This window comes from Oryzias latipes, chromosome 13 (genome assembly GCF_002234675.1).
Source record: "Oryzias latipes chromosome 13, ASM223467v1".
NCBI lineage: Eukaryota > Metazoa > Chordata > Actinopteri > Beloniformes > Adrianichthyidae > Oryzias > Oryzias latipes.
Genome location: NC_019871.2, coordinates 26,960,937 through 26,977,766, shown reverse-complemented (window position 1 = coordinate 26,977,766; position 16,830 = coordinate 26,960,937). Strand labels below are relative to the sequence as shown.

General features: G+C 40.4%; 1 protein-coding gene and 1 non-coding gene across 2 annotated transcripts; both read right to left on the bottom strand.

Moving 5' to 3' along the window:
* Positions 1-5,351: 5,351 nt before the first annotated feature.
* Positions 5,352-9,722, bottom strand: LOC105355510 (putative N-acetylated-alpha-linked acidic dipeptidase). The gene is made up of 8 exons (XM_020708599.2): positions 9,663-9,722; positions 9,048-9,132; positions 8,258-8,340; positions 8,122-8,185; positions 7,974-8,041; positions 7,796-7,887; positions 6,651-6,741; positions 5,352-6,367 (listed from the first exon to the last, which is right to left on the bottom strand). The coding sequence occupies exons 1-8, from the start codon at positions 9,720-9,722 to the stop codon at positions 5,966-5,968; spliced, it is 945 nt and encodes a 314-aa protein (XP_020564258.2). The 3' UTR covers positions 5,352-5,965.
* A 3,492-nt stretch (positions 9,723-13,214) lies between these two features.
* On the bottom strand, positions 13,215-13,296 carry trnal-uag. The gene has a single exon. It is a non-coding gene; the product is annotated as a tRNA-Leu (tRNA).
* Between the last annotated feature and the right edge of the window lie 3,534 nt (positions 13,297-16,830).

The following is a 16,830-nucleotide window of genomic DNA, read 5'->3' as shown; positions in this document are numbered from 1 at the left end:
TTGCTGTCCACTGCCCCAGAGCAATTAAAAGCCACCAGAAAAGAACTAACTAACCTGGCTGCAGGGTGGGGCTCTGGTAACTCTGATTGGGGGGAGTAAGTGAATCTAGTAATGAAAAGCTTTTTGTCTGAATCGCCCTTAGTCTGGCCCATCTACCAGGACCAGTTGGAGGTGGAACACTACCCAGCTACCGGCTCCTAGGATCATTCGGGCACGCAAACCCCTCCACCACGATAAGGTGGCGATTCAGGGAGGGGATATTTATCAGTCACTAGCTAATCACTAACAATTACTGTGGGGAAACCGAAGAACTTGGAGAAAACCCACAGGACTGCCAGGCTTTAATATGGTTCATTATCTATACATTTTACACTGATATTTATGTAAGTATGGATTCATTTTTGTTTGTTTATTATTATTTTTATTATTAATAATTTATGATTATTATTTTATTTTTATCATATTAATACTATTAATGTATTATTAGATAATCAATTTGTGTATTTTATTATTTATTTTTTTATTATTATTATTGTTATCATGGTCCACAGCAGTCACTGACCAAGGACCATATTGTTTTCACAGCCTGTTTGTCTTAAATTCACTTAAAAAAAGTCTTTTTTAGAATCTAGGGAAAGACAGAGCAACCGGAGAGTACCTACTAATGCACAAAGGAACACAAAAACTATTTCTGCACATAGAGAGATTTGTTTGTGCAGAAAAAAAACCCACTTCCAGACAACTAACTATCCATCCATCCATCTTCTTCCACTCATATGGGACGGGGTCACAGGGGCAGCAGTGCAGTGGGGTGCAGAAATCTTCTGGAGGTCACTGATCAGGCGTTGTGCCACAACCGCTTTTGGTTGAAATTCTCAGCACGTGAGATATTCCCACTGACACACACATACACACTTTATTTGGTAACGCATTATTTTACGGTACAGTACTTACAGTGTACTTAAGTGGTATTTAGATGGTACTTATTGTGTAACTACTGGGTACTTACAGGGTATTTACATGGTCCTTTTTATGGAATTTACTGGGTACTTGTCGGGTATTTACATGGTATTATTTATGTGACTTACTGGGCACGTACATGGCACTTTGATGTTTCTACTCGGTAATTGCATGGTACTTGCTCTGTATTTATGTGGTACTACTTGGTTCATACTTATGTGGTACATACTGGAAATTTATAATATACTTACTGGGTATTTACATGTTGTGCAACGGTGTCTTTTATGGTACTTACCACATGTAAGAACAAGGTTAGTACAAATAAAGTACCTCGAATTTAAGCCTGCACTCGTATGTTTCATGGTATCTACCATGAATTTACCACAGAAACTACCGACAACAGCCTCCTAAAAGAAACAGGTTAGTCTTGTCTAAATGACTTGACATCAACCAAGTTTGTTGGTGATGTTGCTTGACGGTAAATATAATGCACTGTTACATTGTTGAGGACAGCAGTGGACAGTTGAGCATAAGCATGACTGCTGGCTGAATGTCAGAAGTTGGATTCAAACACGTGCCAGTACGAGACTGCAACGTTAGCGCAGTGCCTTGGACTGCTCATCCATCCCGACATCTTCCAGGACCAGCTTTGGAAACTGTGAAACAAGTGCTTGTTTGTTCAATAATTACTGTTTTGTGAAACCTTCTAGTAGATTTGGAAACAAGGCAACAGAAGTTAAATCCAGTTGGCATTGAATCCAGCGAACTGTCTCTTAGTGATGGGATTTGCAATGAATGTTTCACTCAGGATAGTTTGCTAAAACTTTATTCTAATTAGCTATGATGCTAGAGTCATCCAAAACCGTTCGCTATGTTTTTTTTGGTTTAAATTATATTATTTTATTTCTTTTACAGAAATATTTTTTTATGTTTAGTCTGTTTTAATGTTATAAAGTTCTTTTTACAAGCTTTATGCTTTGTGGTTGTTTGTGGTAAAAGGATTCCACACTTTAGATCAGGGGTGGGCAATTATTTTAACTCACGGGCCACATTGGGTTCTAAAATTCGATAGAAGGGCCGGACAACGAGCAGATGTGTGAAGTGATTCTGCACGTCAGTTGTCAATTGTATGTGACGCACATGTGAATTATCGACAATAAAATTGACTTTGACTCAAAATTAATCTTTTGAAGTCTAAACTCTTATTTATCCTTCTTAGTCAGGGCCATTATTACAAAAGAAAAACTGAGGCAGAATTGCAATTGCAAGTTTATTTTTAAACCACCTTGCACAAGTACATTTGAACAACTTGTAGTACTAGAAAATGTAAAAACATTGGCCAATTTGTGTAAAATAAAGTGCATCAGCCATTAAAAAAATACAACAGTTTTTAAAGAAACAAATGAGCACCAATATTTTTTACAGAAAACATTGAGAGCAAATTATAGAAGTCTTGTTGTAATCACGTGAGCTGTTATTTGATGTCACTGGAAAGCAAATAGAGAGCAGGGTTCCATTGATGCAGTCAGCAGAAAACATTGGTTAAGAAGCTGGCTGAATATCAGAAGTGGGAGTCTAACCCACGCCTCTTCCGAGACTACGACCTGAACACAGCGACTTGGACCGCTCGGCCATCCTGACATCGTCCATGATAACCAATGGAAAGATCAATACAAAAAAGACCTATGTGCTTAACAACTGCTTGCCTGTTCAGAAGGCAAAGAGTGAATGGTGAAAACGGCCTTCTCTTTTTTAACTGAATTTAAATTAAATTAAATTAATTTTATTTATATAGCACCTTTCATGACGAGAAGACAGCTCAAGGTGCTGTACATAAAAACAAAAACAAATGCAATAAAATACAATAAAATACATTCAATTAGCCCCGCGCAAAAAAATACACAAAGACAAACACCAGTGGATAATAAATAAGTGATTAAAATAAAGAGAAACCAGAATTAAGAGAAACCAAAATAAAGAGAAACCAGAAAGCGCCGTCTGCCCTGTCCTCCTCTCGGCAGGGGTGTCAGTATAGACCCAAACACCCCAGCCGAGGGCGAGAAAACACTCGAAAACAGTCTAATTTGAAATAAAAAGAATATGTGGTAAAATATCATAAATCTTGATTAAGCAAATAAAATAATAAAATGATGTGCAAAAACATCATAAAACATAAAAAAGAATGAAGAATAAATATATATGTGATAAAATATCAGAAAATATAAGAATAGAAAATAGTAGATTAAACAAGTAAAATGCTAAAATGATGTAATAAAACATAAAACGTAAAAAGAATGAAGAATAAATATATATGTGATAAAATATCAGAAAATATAAGAATAGAAAATAGTAGATTAAACAAGTAAAATGCTAAAAATGATGTAATAAAACATAAAACGTAAAAAGAATGAAGAATAAATATATATGTGATAAAATATCATAAAATATAAGAATAGAAAATAGTGGATTTAACAAGTAAAATGCTAAAAAGGATGTTGTAAAACATCATAAAACATAAAAAGGCATAAAATATAATTAAAAGCTAATTTAAAAAGGTGTGTCTTTAGTTTCTTTTTAAAAACCTCCACAGTTGATGAAGCCCTCACATCTTCAGGTAGACTATTCCACAGACGAGGCCCGTAGTTTCTAAACGAGGCCTCGCCGTGGTTTTTTGTCCTGACCATGGGGACCTTCAGCAGGCCTGCACCTGAGGACCTAAGGGCTCTAGGAGGTTCGTACGTTAAAAGAAAGTCGGATATAAAAGAAGGACCAACACCATGGACACTCTTAAAAACTATTAAAAGAATCTTAAAATCAATTCTGAGGCTGACGGGGAGCCAGTGCAGAGATTTTAAGATTGGTGTAATGTGCTCCCTCTTCCTGGTTCTCGTTAAAAGGCGAGCAGCAGAGTTCTGGACTAGCTGCACGCGATTGAGAGTGGCTTTCTTTACACCAGAAAGGAGGGCATTACAATAATCTATTCTTGATGTAATAAAAGTGTAGCGCTTTCTTAGCTTGCTCTGACCTACAGAAGATTTGTTCGACTCATGGAGCCAGAGTGTGTGGATAGAAAACGCAACACAGGGATAAAGCAATCAATTGACTGTATTTAAACAAAGAAAACAAATAACAAAACAATAATTTGAGACAGTGGAGAAAGGAGTGTCCAGGGATCCACAAGGATATTTTTCAGTCTTTGGTGTTCAAAGTTCCTTTTTCCTTTGGGTATGGCGTCTTTTGCGAAGTTCCTTTTTCCTAGGTTCGTAAATCAAGTTTTTCATTGAGAGTTCGTGGGTAGCTCGCCATGCACCATTCCTATATGGTGCAGATCAAAAAGTTCTTCCCATAAGGATAGAAGTGGGGGTGGAACAAAAACCTGACCGAAGAGTAGTTAGTTCAAGGTGTGGTTGTTCGAAGAACTAGTCCAGTAAGATGTTACAGAGCTTTGTTTCAAGTTTAGATAGCCGACAGCTATAGGAGATGCAGCCAGCCACAGCAGATCAGCAACAGCCAGAGCATGGATGACAGGAAGTGGCTGTGTGACCCGGATGTTAATATAGGGAACTGGCCCCACCAAAATAAGAGCGCTCAGGTGTTTCTAATCTGGTAATGCAAGTGGGGCACTGATCCGGGTTACAAAAGCATGAATTGGGATTTCAGCACTGCCTCTAGAGTGTTGTGAGTCAATTGTTTCAGGTTGTGAGTTTCGTTTTTTTTAGTGTTGTCACAAATTGTAGTGTGTTATTTTGTGTTGTGTTGCAAATCTAAAGTATTGTGTTCTGACCCTTCTGGGACATTGTACATCGGAGCAGAATCGCCCCGATGGCTGGGGAATGTGACACATGCTGATTACATCATCCGCAACTGTAAGTTTACGCCGGTAGTGCAATCACATGGAAATCGCGTCACTTACCTTGCATTTATTTAAAGCAATATGAGAATGCAATCACTGAGAACATTTTTAACACTGATGGGTAGGGGGGTAGGAAACGCATTATATGCATGTTCTTATATGCTCATTTAGCCCATGGTGTTCACACTGGACAATCAGGGAGGAGCTTCTTCTTTTTTACTAGCACATGTTCACCACCTACAGTTGAAAGACGCTTGGTGTGAGATGTCAAAGTGGTGCGAATCTCACAAATCTTGCTCCAGGCTTTTTCTTTCACAGCTCCAATCTGACATATGAAAGACTCTGTGTCATGTCATTCCAGCCAAGCACAAATCGCAATTGTTAATTTATTCTTCAAAACCGATTTTCAAACAGTTGGCACTTCCATAAATTAAAGGGAATGTCATCCATATGCCACTAACAAATCAGAGTCCCTGATTGGCCAAAGTTCAACCTGGTTTAACTTGCAATGGTACAATGGCCGATTGTGTTGTACATAAAGCCTGAAAATGGTCGCCGAAACTTAGCTCAGTAGCTACGCATGAACGTAAGAGTTTTGAACGCAGAAGCCCAAAGCAGGCGTATACGTACGTTTGCATAGACTTTTAATTCAAAGTGGTCTCTTGAATGTGCATTGTCGAGTGTGGTGTGAAGGTAGTTCTAAAAGGCTTTACTGTGGGCTTCTCCAAGTGTTTGGTATCTTGATGTTTAGTCTTCTGATGATCCACAGGTCTGTCCCACATATTTACCTTCCAACAGATGTTACAGCCAATAATATTAATGGTTTTTGGTCAAAAATTTTAACTCTTTAAAAAGATTGATTTAGACTTTAAGAAACCTGTATGTCTGCCTGCATGTAAGACTAACCTGTAAAAGGGTCTGCCAGGTAAACCAAGTGGGTCAATAAAGGCTCTTTCAAGGTACATGAGCTGATCGTTCACAAGCCGCACCTGCAGAGGACTGAAGGACACCCACCACATATCTTTAAATGGCTTTCATATGTCCAATCACTAATTCTTATCACACTTTCAATTGAATATGTGATGGAAACAGATCAAACTTGTTCAGCCCCGTAAGAGTTTGAACTGTCTTACTCGTCCCTGTTGAGGCTTTTCAGACGTTCATGGAAATCTCTGGCTGCAACAGTGAAGTTCTGTACTGCAGAAAACAGGGAATCTGCAAAGTAAAGTTCCCAGATTTTATTAGACTTGTTTTTTCACACGGTTTGTGACACCACCGACACAACTTACCAAATGACACCTCGTACATTACCATTTCATCTGGGTTCTTCGCAGCCAGCTGCGCGATGCTCTGGGCGTACTTACCCAGTGCATCTGCATACTCGTTAGCATCAAGCGGAAGCAGCTGGGAATTGGCCAATAGGACGGTGAGTCCTCCTCTCACCTGAGCCACCGCCCGCAGCCTCCTGAAGGACGGGTCATAAAACTGTTCCACAATCTCAAAGGTTTCGTACACACTGTGGTAGACCGGATAGCTGCTGTAGCGCTCAGTTTTCTGAAAAAAACAACAACAAAAACAAGAGCATAAAACCTCTTACTGAGTGCTTTAGCAAAAAGATACCTTTTTCCACAATATCTGTGCTCACAGTCAACCATCAAGTCGTTAGAAAGTTAGAGTTTAAATTCAGATTGTGTACTAAATATTATCACCGTAGGGAAGTTTGCTCAGATCTCACAGATAATATAATTAAACTGTATTTACTACAGTCAAAAGGTCATATACAGGAATAATTTAATAGAGAAAATACAGATTCATTTGTAAAAGTTTAACGTCTCACCTTGTCTTTTGTGTATCTGGCTCTGCCTGCAGCAATTCCCAGTCGGATAAAATAGGCCTCAAAGTCGCTTCCAGACCCGAGTTTATTGATCCTTTACAACACCAGAGAGATCAGACCGTGAATGTTCTGAATCATAAACTTCATTAGAAATACAGAATTGGAAGCATCTCATTAAAATTGCACTTTTTTTAAAATTCAGACATGCCACAATGCCCTTTAGTTGTTCTCTCATTTAATCAAAAAAAAAAGAACAACTTGCATAAGATTTTAAAATACAACAACTTTCAATCCATGAAGGAACATAAACACAGTCAGGAACACAGTCAGTGGCAGCATCATTGTGTGGAGCAAAATCAGGGTAGCTTAATCAGAGGTTCTTGGCATTGTGCAATTTAAAAAAAATGTATTGCCGTACTTTAAAGGTTTCAAAATCTGTAAACTGCTGCTCCAAAACCCTTAAAAAACCCACTCTGATGAAAATTGTGTTTGTGTTGTTTTTAACATATTCTTGTGGCTTTTTTCTGATGATGGAGGACACATATAAAGTATGTTGAGCTCAAAATTGTATTTCTGAGTATTTCTTTATTCAAGTCATTTTGAATCAGGAGCATTTAAAAAAAATCCTTTTGAAAAAGATTGTACTTGTGTAGAAAATACGCTGGGTGGCCACAAGCTCCCTGCTCTGCTCTGTTCTGATCCATCCATTTATAGACAAATAGATCCAAGTACGTCTTTGTGTTCCTCGTCTGAGCTGGTATCATCTGACTCCAAATTGTACGGCTGGATAGCTCTAATATTGCTCGCCATTTTTGTTGCACTGATAATGTTAGGTTGGGGTGTGAGGGGCTGTAATCTAGCGCGGGGGAACGTGAACAGATAGCTCTCAGCAATGGAGAGGGGAAGGAGATCGGGTCCCGCCCACAACTCAGAGGTGAAATTGTAATGAACCCCTGCTGCTCTACAGGAACTATTAACTAGAAAATGATAGGTTTTTGATATTGCCTAAAAATGGAATAATCATAATTAAAAGATGACTAGGAACACTTGGAAAATACATCCAAAGATGGATGATTGGAGTGGGACTTAGTCATTTCAGTGACTGGCTCATAGCCACATCGTCCAGACAGACGATGTTGTTTCTTTACCTTGGAGCGTCGCGGCCATTAGTCCAGTTGTCCCTTTTGTGCCAGCTCTCATACAAAGAAATTCCTTCCTCTCCTTCCTCTGGACTGGCTATCTGAACCAACCACCAAGAAGAAAAAAATGATGGCCAATACATAACAAAACCTAAGTGCATTTCAACCTGATGTGCTTGGGTCTCACCTGCTTGGTGAGGTCATAGACCAAAGTGTGCAGTGACGGAGTGCAGTCGACTCTCAGTGTGTACATCCCTGTTATACCACAAGATCATGAGGCAAACTGAGCCTGAACCCTGACTGAAAGATTATCCTAACCATACCGACCTACTCACCCTCTATGGCAGAGTCTGCGTTGATGTAAGCCACAGCTCTCTGCTGCAGCAGCCTGGCATTGTCCTGTGGAGACCAGAACATGGTTCATCCTTAAGGGCACCATCAGCAGAGCCTGTTTGTGTCTTCAAACATTACCTCTGCCCATTCTGTAGATCCCAGCAGACCAAACTTCTCTGCGTCCCAGCTTGCAAATATAATGCTCCTTCTCGGTCTCCATCCTGCACAGGCACACAGACACACACACACATGCAAATACACTTTTGGTCTTGATGTGGTTGTGAGTTTTTTCCACGTTTTCCAAAAACGTGGCTTCAAAGTGAACTATACAAAGAATAAATAATACAGTTTAGCGGCAATAATACAGTTCAGCCCATCATAAACTTTGTGTATTGGGGCTCAACGATGACAAATAACAGGAATACAAGGACAGAAATCCTTAGCAGAAGAACCTTGGCAGGGTTTCTCCCTGGAATGGTAAATACCTGCATAGCGCTCTTCCACTTTCCTCGAAGGTCCAAGGTACTCTACAGTCTCATTCACTCACACATTCACACACTGATGGCAGCTCTGCTGCCGAACACTGGTGGCAACCGTCCACCAGAGGCAAGGTGGGGTTCAGTGTCTTGCCCAAGGTCATTTCAACACATGTAGGGGCAAGGTGCCAATCGAGCCTGCAATCTTCCGATCAGGGGTCGACCAACTGTAGTTGCATCCAACCATCTCACACAAGGCGAAGCTTGGTCTACATCTTGGCAGTACTCTTCATCCTGCTGTCTGGCTCAGAGACATGGCCTCTAAACAAGAATGCAGCAGAACAGATGGATTTGATACCTGAGCCCTCAGACCCATAGAGAACATCAAATGGCCCCACCGTGTCACAAGCAAAGTCCTAAGAGGTCGCTCATGCCAGCCCTGTGCATCTTGCCTGACTGGGGAGTGCCGCACTCGCTGGCTTTCACACCTTGACCACACTTCGAGAGCCATCCTCCATTTGACCCTAGGGCTACAGGCTGGAGATGACCACAAGACAAGCTTTGCACCCAATGAGATATCACAGTGGCAGATCTTATACAACACGGAGAATTCAGAGCTACTGGATCTTATCCTGCAATTTAGACTACTGAGATGTTTGTCTTGTTGAGTAGCCATGATACACAACAGTTACAATGTCGTGGAACTCTTCCTGGTGGCAACACCAGGATGTTCTGCAGTCTACGGCATTAAGGAAGCCTTGATGATTGAAATGAACAGCCACTGTGTTTCAATACCACATTAAATACTGCTTCTTTGACTTCTTTGTTTACTTTGAATTTTCAAAGCATGTGTCTCCCTCTTAATGTCCAATGTTTACATTTTTAAGACTTGGGTAAAAGACTTGGATTTGATTGTAAATAGAACAAAGTACAGAGGTCAACATAACATAAATGGCAAGTTGGCAAATGAAGTGTAAGCCAGCCTGGATAGGAGATCGAGACTGATTGAATGAAAGTTGGGAGTAATAGTCACCTTAGGCAACCTGTTTAAACTCCTAATGACTTACTGAAACAGTCAAGCACTTGTAGCCTTCGCTCAGTATTGCAATCCTAAAAATGTCAGCCATATTTGCAATAATCAACATGAATACCAGATTTGTTCATGAGTAAACTATTAATGTGAAATGGTCTGTCTGTTTTACAACATGTTTGCAGAACTACAGCTTTAGTGCTTCTGTGTTATATGGCAGCGCTATCTTTTCTGCTTCTTTTCAGTTTCTGCAGTGAAAGGAGGGCATGACAGAATACCATTTGATGAAGTTTAAGGAAAGGTTTTTGAATGTCAGAAGTGGGATTTGAACCCACGCCTCAAATAATGTTCTGAGGGGGGTTACGCCACAAAGAGATCATCTTCATGGGATGTCTCACAGGTGGAGACCCAGGCCACAGTCCTAAGGCTTCTTTTGCTGTTTTCATCCAGATCCTTTGCTGGGGAGAGCGGTTCCAGCTGCTAACATCTTGGTCCTAGCATGGAAGTGGAGGAGCAGCAGGCGTTGGCTGAAAGTGTGCAGGAGGAGGAGCTGCAGACTGAGCTGAGGGTCTTCCAACGACTGCTGCAAAAATAACATGAGCTGTTGTTAAATAAAATATCACCACAAAATCCAAATGAATACAGTACTTTGCCTTTTTGTCAAAGTTAATGCACTGACTGTAGGTCTTATCCTGCAATCTTCTTAAAGATGACACCATTTTACTTTCAGACAATTCCAAACCGAGCAACTCTGGTGGTTCTGGCAGAGGAGTCTTCACTGGAGCAGAAGAAACTGGTGAAAAAAAACAGTCAGAAACAAACAGGACGCTGCAGCAGAGTAAAACTGACAAATGATCCTCAACACTCACCTGCATGTGTATCAGCAGGACAGCTGGACCTCTCGTCTGGATTCAGATAAACAGAAATATCCATCACTATTTACAGTTCTTTGTTAGTAATTGTGCAAAACACTCAAAACCATGTAGGAAAACATGCTCAATAGAACAGGTGTGGTATGAAAATCAATAAATGAATGATTAGTTTCATTTTTGTATCTTTTGATTGACCAGGAAAGGTACAATTATGATGTAATAATCCATGCATAACCACTTTACTCTGATGTCTTAAGACGTGTACTTTTGTTGTAATTCAGCTATTTTAAGACTGGCTTCTTTCAATCATTTTCATACCAAACCCATGCAAATAAAATAATTCTGTATTTACCCTCATCACAAAAGCACTCACACAAAACACCTGCATTAGAACAGGCCTGAACGTGGCCAACCAGCAAAACGAAGAAAGGAAAAGGTGATCCTGGTTTATGACAGAACCATCAGGTACCAGCAGCAGCAGCAGCAGCAGCAGCAGCAGCAGCAGCTTGACCTTTACTCAGTGAACCTGAAAGAAAATAAAGCAAACATATTAATATGCTGCTATTTGAACAGACATTTAAAAGTGCTTAGTCTAAAGAAAGGACTGATCTAAGACTAACATCTAGTCTAATATCAGTTTTTCAACTAGTACTACTATTCTGCATACAGAAACATAATCAACACGTGAGGCATGATGTGTGCACGTTGGTGCTGCTCACTTGGCTGGGTTGGGATTGTTGGTAAACACGTTGGTCCTGTCATCTTCTTCACTACATGTCCCTGCTATTCAGTAAAAGAAATAAGAAAACAGGTTGCAATCAGAAGTAATAATTAACACTCAGTGTGTATTTGTGAGTGATTTAGTTTTACCTTGTAAAGAGAGGAGTTTGGATGGAGAGACAGAAAGCATCATCCTCTCCAACTCTTCATCATCTTCCATCTCTAAAGAAGACACTGAAAAGATGGGAAACATCATTTCTACCATGTTTACTAACGTCAGCATGAACGTCTAGTCTGCCACAGACCTGGAGGATTAGAAGAAGGTTTAGGAAGAGCAGGTTCTGAAGAACTCTGAGTCTGAGCCTCTTTCTTCTTCAGGTACTGCTGGAGCAGGAACATTTTGCTGCCTGAAACACACTGTTTCCTGAGGATAAATGATGCATATCCATCTTCTCTTTTCTCCCAGACATCCCTCCAGGTCTTCTTAGAATGCACACCAAATCCAACCAGCTGGTTGTCCTCACTACCTGAAGGTGGATCCACTGATCTTTCAGCTAAATAGTTTCTCAGATCTCTGATTTTGCATATTCCTGCAATACAATATACATGCATGTATATCTACTCCATTAAATGCATAATAAAATACTGTAACCCCTGTTATGCATAATAAAAATGGCATAGAAAATGTAATGTAACCCCTGTTCACCTCCACAATACCTTTGGTAAAATGAAAAAGGGTTTGAAAACACACACACACTTAAATGCTCAAAGTTTATAGTTTGAAGACGTTCCTCTCATCCCAGCTGTTATCCTCACCGCGGGAGTTTCAGTCCTCATGTTTCAACAATGACGGGAAGAGAAATGTCTTCAAATTAGAAACTTTGTCCTGTTAAATTTTTTTACTTACATCAGACTTTAACTTGTGCTCTTGTGTTTTCACAGCGATCGGATCAAATCTGGCCACAAGAATGTTGCTGTTTTCTGTTCTTGTATGCTCTTCCTGTAAAATCCTTACTACTAAGACGATGTGGAAACAGCGCCCCCAAAATCCCGCTAGTGGTGAAAAAGTATATTACATCCGTAGTGTTAAGAACTACCATAGAGAATGAATGGCAAAAGTTAAGAGAGTTAAGCTTAACCATTTTCAGCGCGGAGCAGGAAGACCGGGGTTCGATTCCCTTGACTGGGAGCGCTGCTTTCTTGATCAGCTGACAGAATATGCAACACCATTTGCTGGAAAACCTCGTAACTCCTGCTCGTTCACCGTTGCCATCACAAAACCGGCTGCCCTCTTTGCAAAAATCAACAGGTCATTAAAGAACCCCACATGACTGAAATGACCTGTCTGTTTCACAACATTTGTGACAATATCTGAAGCTTTAGTGCTTCTGTGTTATATGGCAGCGGTATCATGTCTACTTCTTTTTGGTTTCTGCATTGAAAGAAGGGCATGACAGAATACCATTTGATGAAGTTTTAGGAAAGGTTTCTGTAAGTGGACCGAGATGCCTGACTGTGCATTACAATTAAGTCGTCAGGCTGATTTGTTCAAATGCAATGACTTGACACGTTTCTCATTAGCATCTGTTATGAAGCAGGTAACCATTAAACCCCGCTGCCTTGGTTTGAGGACAAATACAATGTATTTGTTTTACATTGACCTTGTATTACCTTGGTATTGAGATAAATTGTCAGTGGCATGGAATCCCATCTGACCCATATCCCATTATGTTTAAAACAACAACTTCCATGATTGCTTATGGAGGAAACAGATAAATTTCGGTCGCAGTTTTGAATGAATAGAATGATCAAGGATTTATTTGCCTTTGGTTCATCTGTAACACGTGTGATGACAACGTTAGGAGCAAATAAAGTAAGTTTTGTCTAAAGAAGTTGTAATTGCGCAAGCTGTTAGGTGATGTCTCTGGACAGCAAACAGAGTTCCATTGATGGAGAGAGCAGGAAAGATTGGAGCAGTAGCCTGACTGTTGGCTGAATGTCAGAAGTGGGATTTGAACCCACGCCTCTTATGAGACTGCAACCTAAACACAGCGCCTTGGACCGCTCGGCCATCCTGACATCCTCTACAAAAGAAAATCAAAGGAAACTGCAATACAAAGAAGACCTATGTGCTTAACAACTGCTTGTCTGTTCAGAAGGCAAAGATTGATTGGTGAAAACGGCCTTTCCTTTTTTAACTGAATTTACACTACTGAGATGTTTGTCTTTGTAAGGACCCATGATACTCAACAGTTACAATGTCGTGGAACTCTTGTCTGGTGGTAGCACCAGGATGTTCCGCAGTCTACGGTATTGAGGAAACCTTGAATGTTGATAGAAATGAATAGCCACTGTGTTTCAGCTCCACATTAAGTGCTGCTTCTTTGTTTGCTTTGCAATTTCAAAGCACGTATCTCCTTCTTTGTGTCCATTCTTACATTTTTATGACTCTGGTAGAAGATTTGGATTTGATTGTAAGATTTGGATTTGATTGTAAATAGAACAAAGTACAGAGGAACATATAGAGTAAGTGGCAAGTTGGCACATGAGGTGTAAGGCAGCCTGGATAGGAGATCCAGACTTTGATTGAATGAAAGATGGGAGTAATAGTCACCTCTGGCAACCAGTTTCAACTCCCAATGACTTAGTGAAACAGTCAAGCACTTGTAGCGTTCACTCAGGTTTGCAATCACCAAAATGTCAGCTTAATTTGCAATAATCAATATGCTGTCATCACAACATGTGTATTCTGCTAGACAGCCAGCGAACAAATACAAGCATGGCCGGTGAAGGAATTTATATTTTTTGGTAATTTCATTAGGGTTGTCAGTCTTAAATTTTTATTACAGTGAAGATAAGTCATTTGCTGAAGTGTGTGCTTTAACATCCTTTCAACTCTGAAGTTGCTTCCTATAGTTGCATATGTGAGAGGTGTCAGGAATGCAGCTACAATCTCAACCCCCCTTCAGGAGAAAACGGTCTTTGATCTTCTGAGGCCATTTGGTTGTAGGTCTGACTTGGATCATAAATCAATCATCTCAATCCCTGGGAACCGCCACAGGCATCTGCTCCCGTGTGAAGAACAAAGCTCTAGGATCGACTTCCTGCAGTGACAGTTCCTGCCACCCATGGGGATTCCGTACCGTGTCTATCTGTGAGGTTCCCCCCCCAGAGACCAGATGCTGTGATTCTAAGGATGGGCTGAAGGAAGTAGGGGGGCTCCTCTGTCAGCCAATCTCTAGCGACCAGAGGCGGAGATTCGGCGGCCATCTTGCTCCCGGGGGAGGATGTTCTGACCACATGCTTAAAAGTCTGAACTCAAGGAACTTTTCTGTGTCTCCAGACAAGCTGCATGTGAATTTGGAATGTAACCTCTTGCGTATTGCAGGCCTTGATTTTGGACACCCAGATCGATCTGTTTTATTCTGTTTTATTATTTTTTACTCTGTTTTTAGAAATATTGTTAGGGAATAAATTTGTTAAACTTAATCCGGCCGAATCCCGTGGTTTTCTCCTTCTCGACTTTATTGAACATGCAACAAGGAAAGTAATCTCAAAGCGACAGATTATATTTTCCAACATTTATGGTGACCCCGACGTGATAAAGTGGGGAAGAATCGCGGAAGCGCAACGCGGGTAAGAGGACCGATAGTGGTTTATTATGAGATTTCTGAGACTTTCGGCGAAAAGTCGGTGACGCTCCCCCCCCCACGTGCTTGACTTCCCTCGAGGCCTCACAAACAAAAGGTAAAGCAGGAACCTGTTCGTAAATTCTGCATATTGTTTACGTTATTCTTTTAGTGAATAACTCAAATTGTGGGGAAGTGAAGTATGTGGACGGCATAGCGCACCTGTATAAGTTTTGTGGTTCACCCTCCTGAAACAGCAGATTGGATTTAGGAAATTTATGAAAATTAGAGCTGAGCAAATTGTGCAGGTTTTGTGTTTGTTTAGCCTGTCAAAATTGAATAAATAGTAAATTGGGAGCGTGTGATATTTGGATTACGTTAAAATTAACTAGGTTTGCGTCTGTTAGGCCTGTGAAGAAACCCGTTCACGAAAAACAGTGTTAATATAGGAACTAATTTTGCGCGTTTTAGGATTTTTGGAAAAACCAGGAAGGCGGCGAACCTTCACAAATTATTTTTAATGCGTAGAGAAACCACAGAGGGATTCACAGTAAAAATGAAAGGTGCACTAGACAGAAGAAATGAGGAAACCGGTGAATTTTGTTTTGACGACAGACAACATGACGCTAACGACTTGACTTGACAACAGCGGTGAAAATGGCTTGAATGAGGATGAATGGAATGAAATGTATGCGATTTTGGAAAGAATGGAATGAAAAAGTGTTTGAAATCTGTGTGTTTCAACTGTATTTTCCACATTTCCCTGTGTATTGTCTGCTCTACGGACGCAGCCATCTTGTTCATCATGTTTACATCGAACGGACCAATGACGGGACGTTTTACTTGTTTTCGAATGTGTAGACGACTGTGATTGGTTTTGTCTGTACCACGTGGTAAGCGTGACGGAGTCCTAGCCAAAATGGCGACGTGTGGCTGTGATTGGCTTTGTTTGTACCATGTGGTCGGCGAGACGCGTCCCTGACGACAAAATATGGCGGAACGTGCTGGATTCTTTCACGATGAAAATTTGAAGAGTTTGGGAGGTAATTTGCGGTAAAATCATGGTGGGGATCGTTGTTATCGAGCGTGGTCATGACCTCGGTTGTAGGACGTCGTTTAAAAACAAGTTTCACTGGGTTTTCGGTTCGCCGAAAAAGTTTTTTTTGTAGCGCGGCGCCTCCGACGGGAGCCACTGCCTCAACGGCGAGATGGCTGCATGCATGACTGCTGCAACCCGTCTCTGTTCGAACAAAAACTACTTTCTCTCTGTTCCCAAAGCTTTTCAAAAACATGGTAAGGTAGTATCGGTCTAATACATTTGGGGTAAAATAATTTTGTAATTATTTCGGTTTTCTTATTGTGAATACATGTCTCTAATTTGTTTGTATGTCCTAATAACCGCGATTAAATCCAGCTTTGTTCGAAGAAGTATTATTGACATTTTTAATTTGTTTAATTTCGTTTTTCTGTTTGTTTTGATCTTGTGCACTGCTGTTTGAATGAGAAGCGAATGAGTGGCGGTTTTGTTTGTTTGAATCATAATCAATAGTATTTGAAAATTGTTTTCAGAATGGGGAACAGGACGAGGTAAAGGAAGGGAAAACATGGTTTTTGAGGATTTGGAAGGATGTGGCAATGTAGAGACAAGAAATGTAAGGTGAAAAGCAGGAGAAATGAAAGGCATTGTAAGTAAAATGGAGGGTTTGTGGACATGGGAAGGTGTGGTATGAAAGTGCAGGGTCTGGTAGAACAGGAGAAGAGGGAACATGAATGTTAAAACGCTAGTTATGAACGATTCATTTCAGTGAAATGGTTTAATTTTGTTTATGTGTGAGGTACCTAATTTGTTGTGTTATGTCTTTTGCAAAAACGGTTAAAAGTTGTTGTCTTTGTATTGATTGTCTGTGTTTTAGAGTGTGAATTGTGTTTTTGGTTAAATAAGGAAAAGCTTAAATTGTGGGATTTTGTTGCTTTTAGTACTTCT

What these genes read in the sequence shown, in the direction of transcription:
- LOC105355510 (XM_020708599.2), bottom strand. Translation starts at nt 9,722, where the DNA reads ATGGCTGACATTTTTAGGATTGCAATACTGAGCGAAGGCTACAAGTGC. An exon ending in GATCTACAGAATGGGCAGAG is followed by an intron (nt 8,186 to 8,257) that starts GTAATGTTTGAA and finishes TGGTCTCCACAG; the next exon opens with GACAATGCCAGGCTGCTGCA. An exon ending in TCTATGACCTCACCAAGCAG is followed by an intron (nt 7,888 to 7,973) that starts GTGAGACCCAAG and finishes TGGTTGGTTCAG; the next exon opens with ATAGCCAGTCCAGAGGAAGG.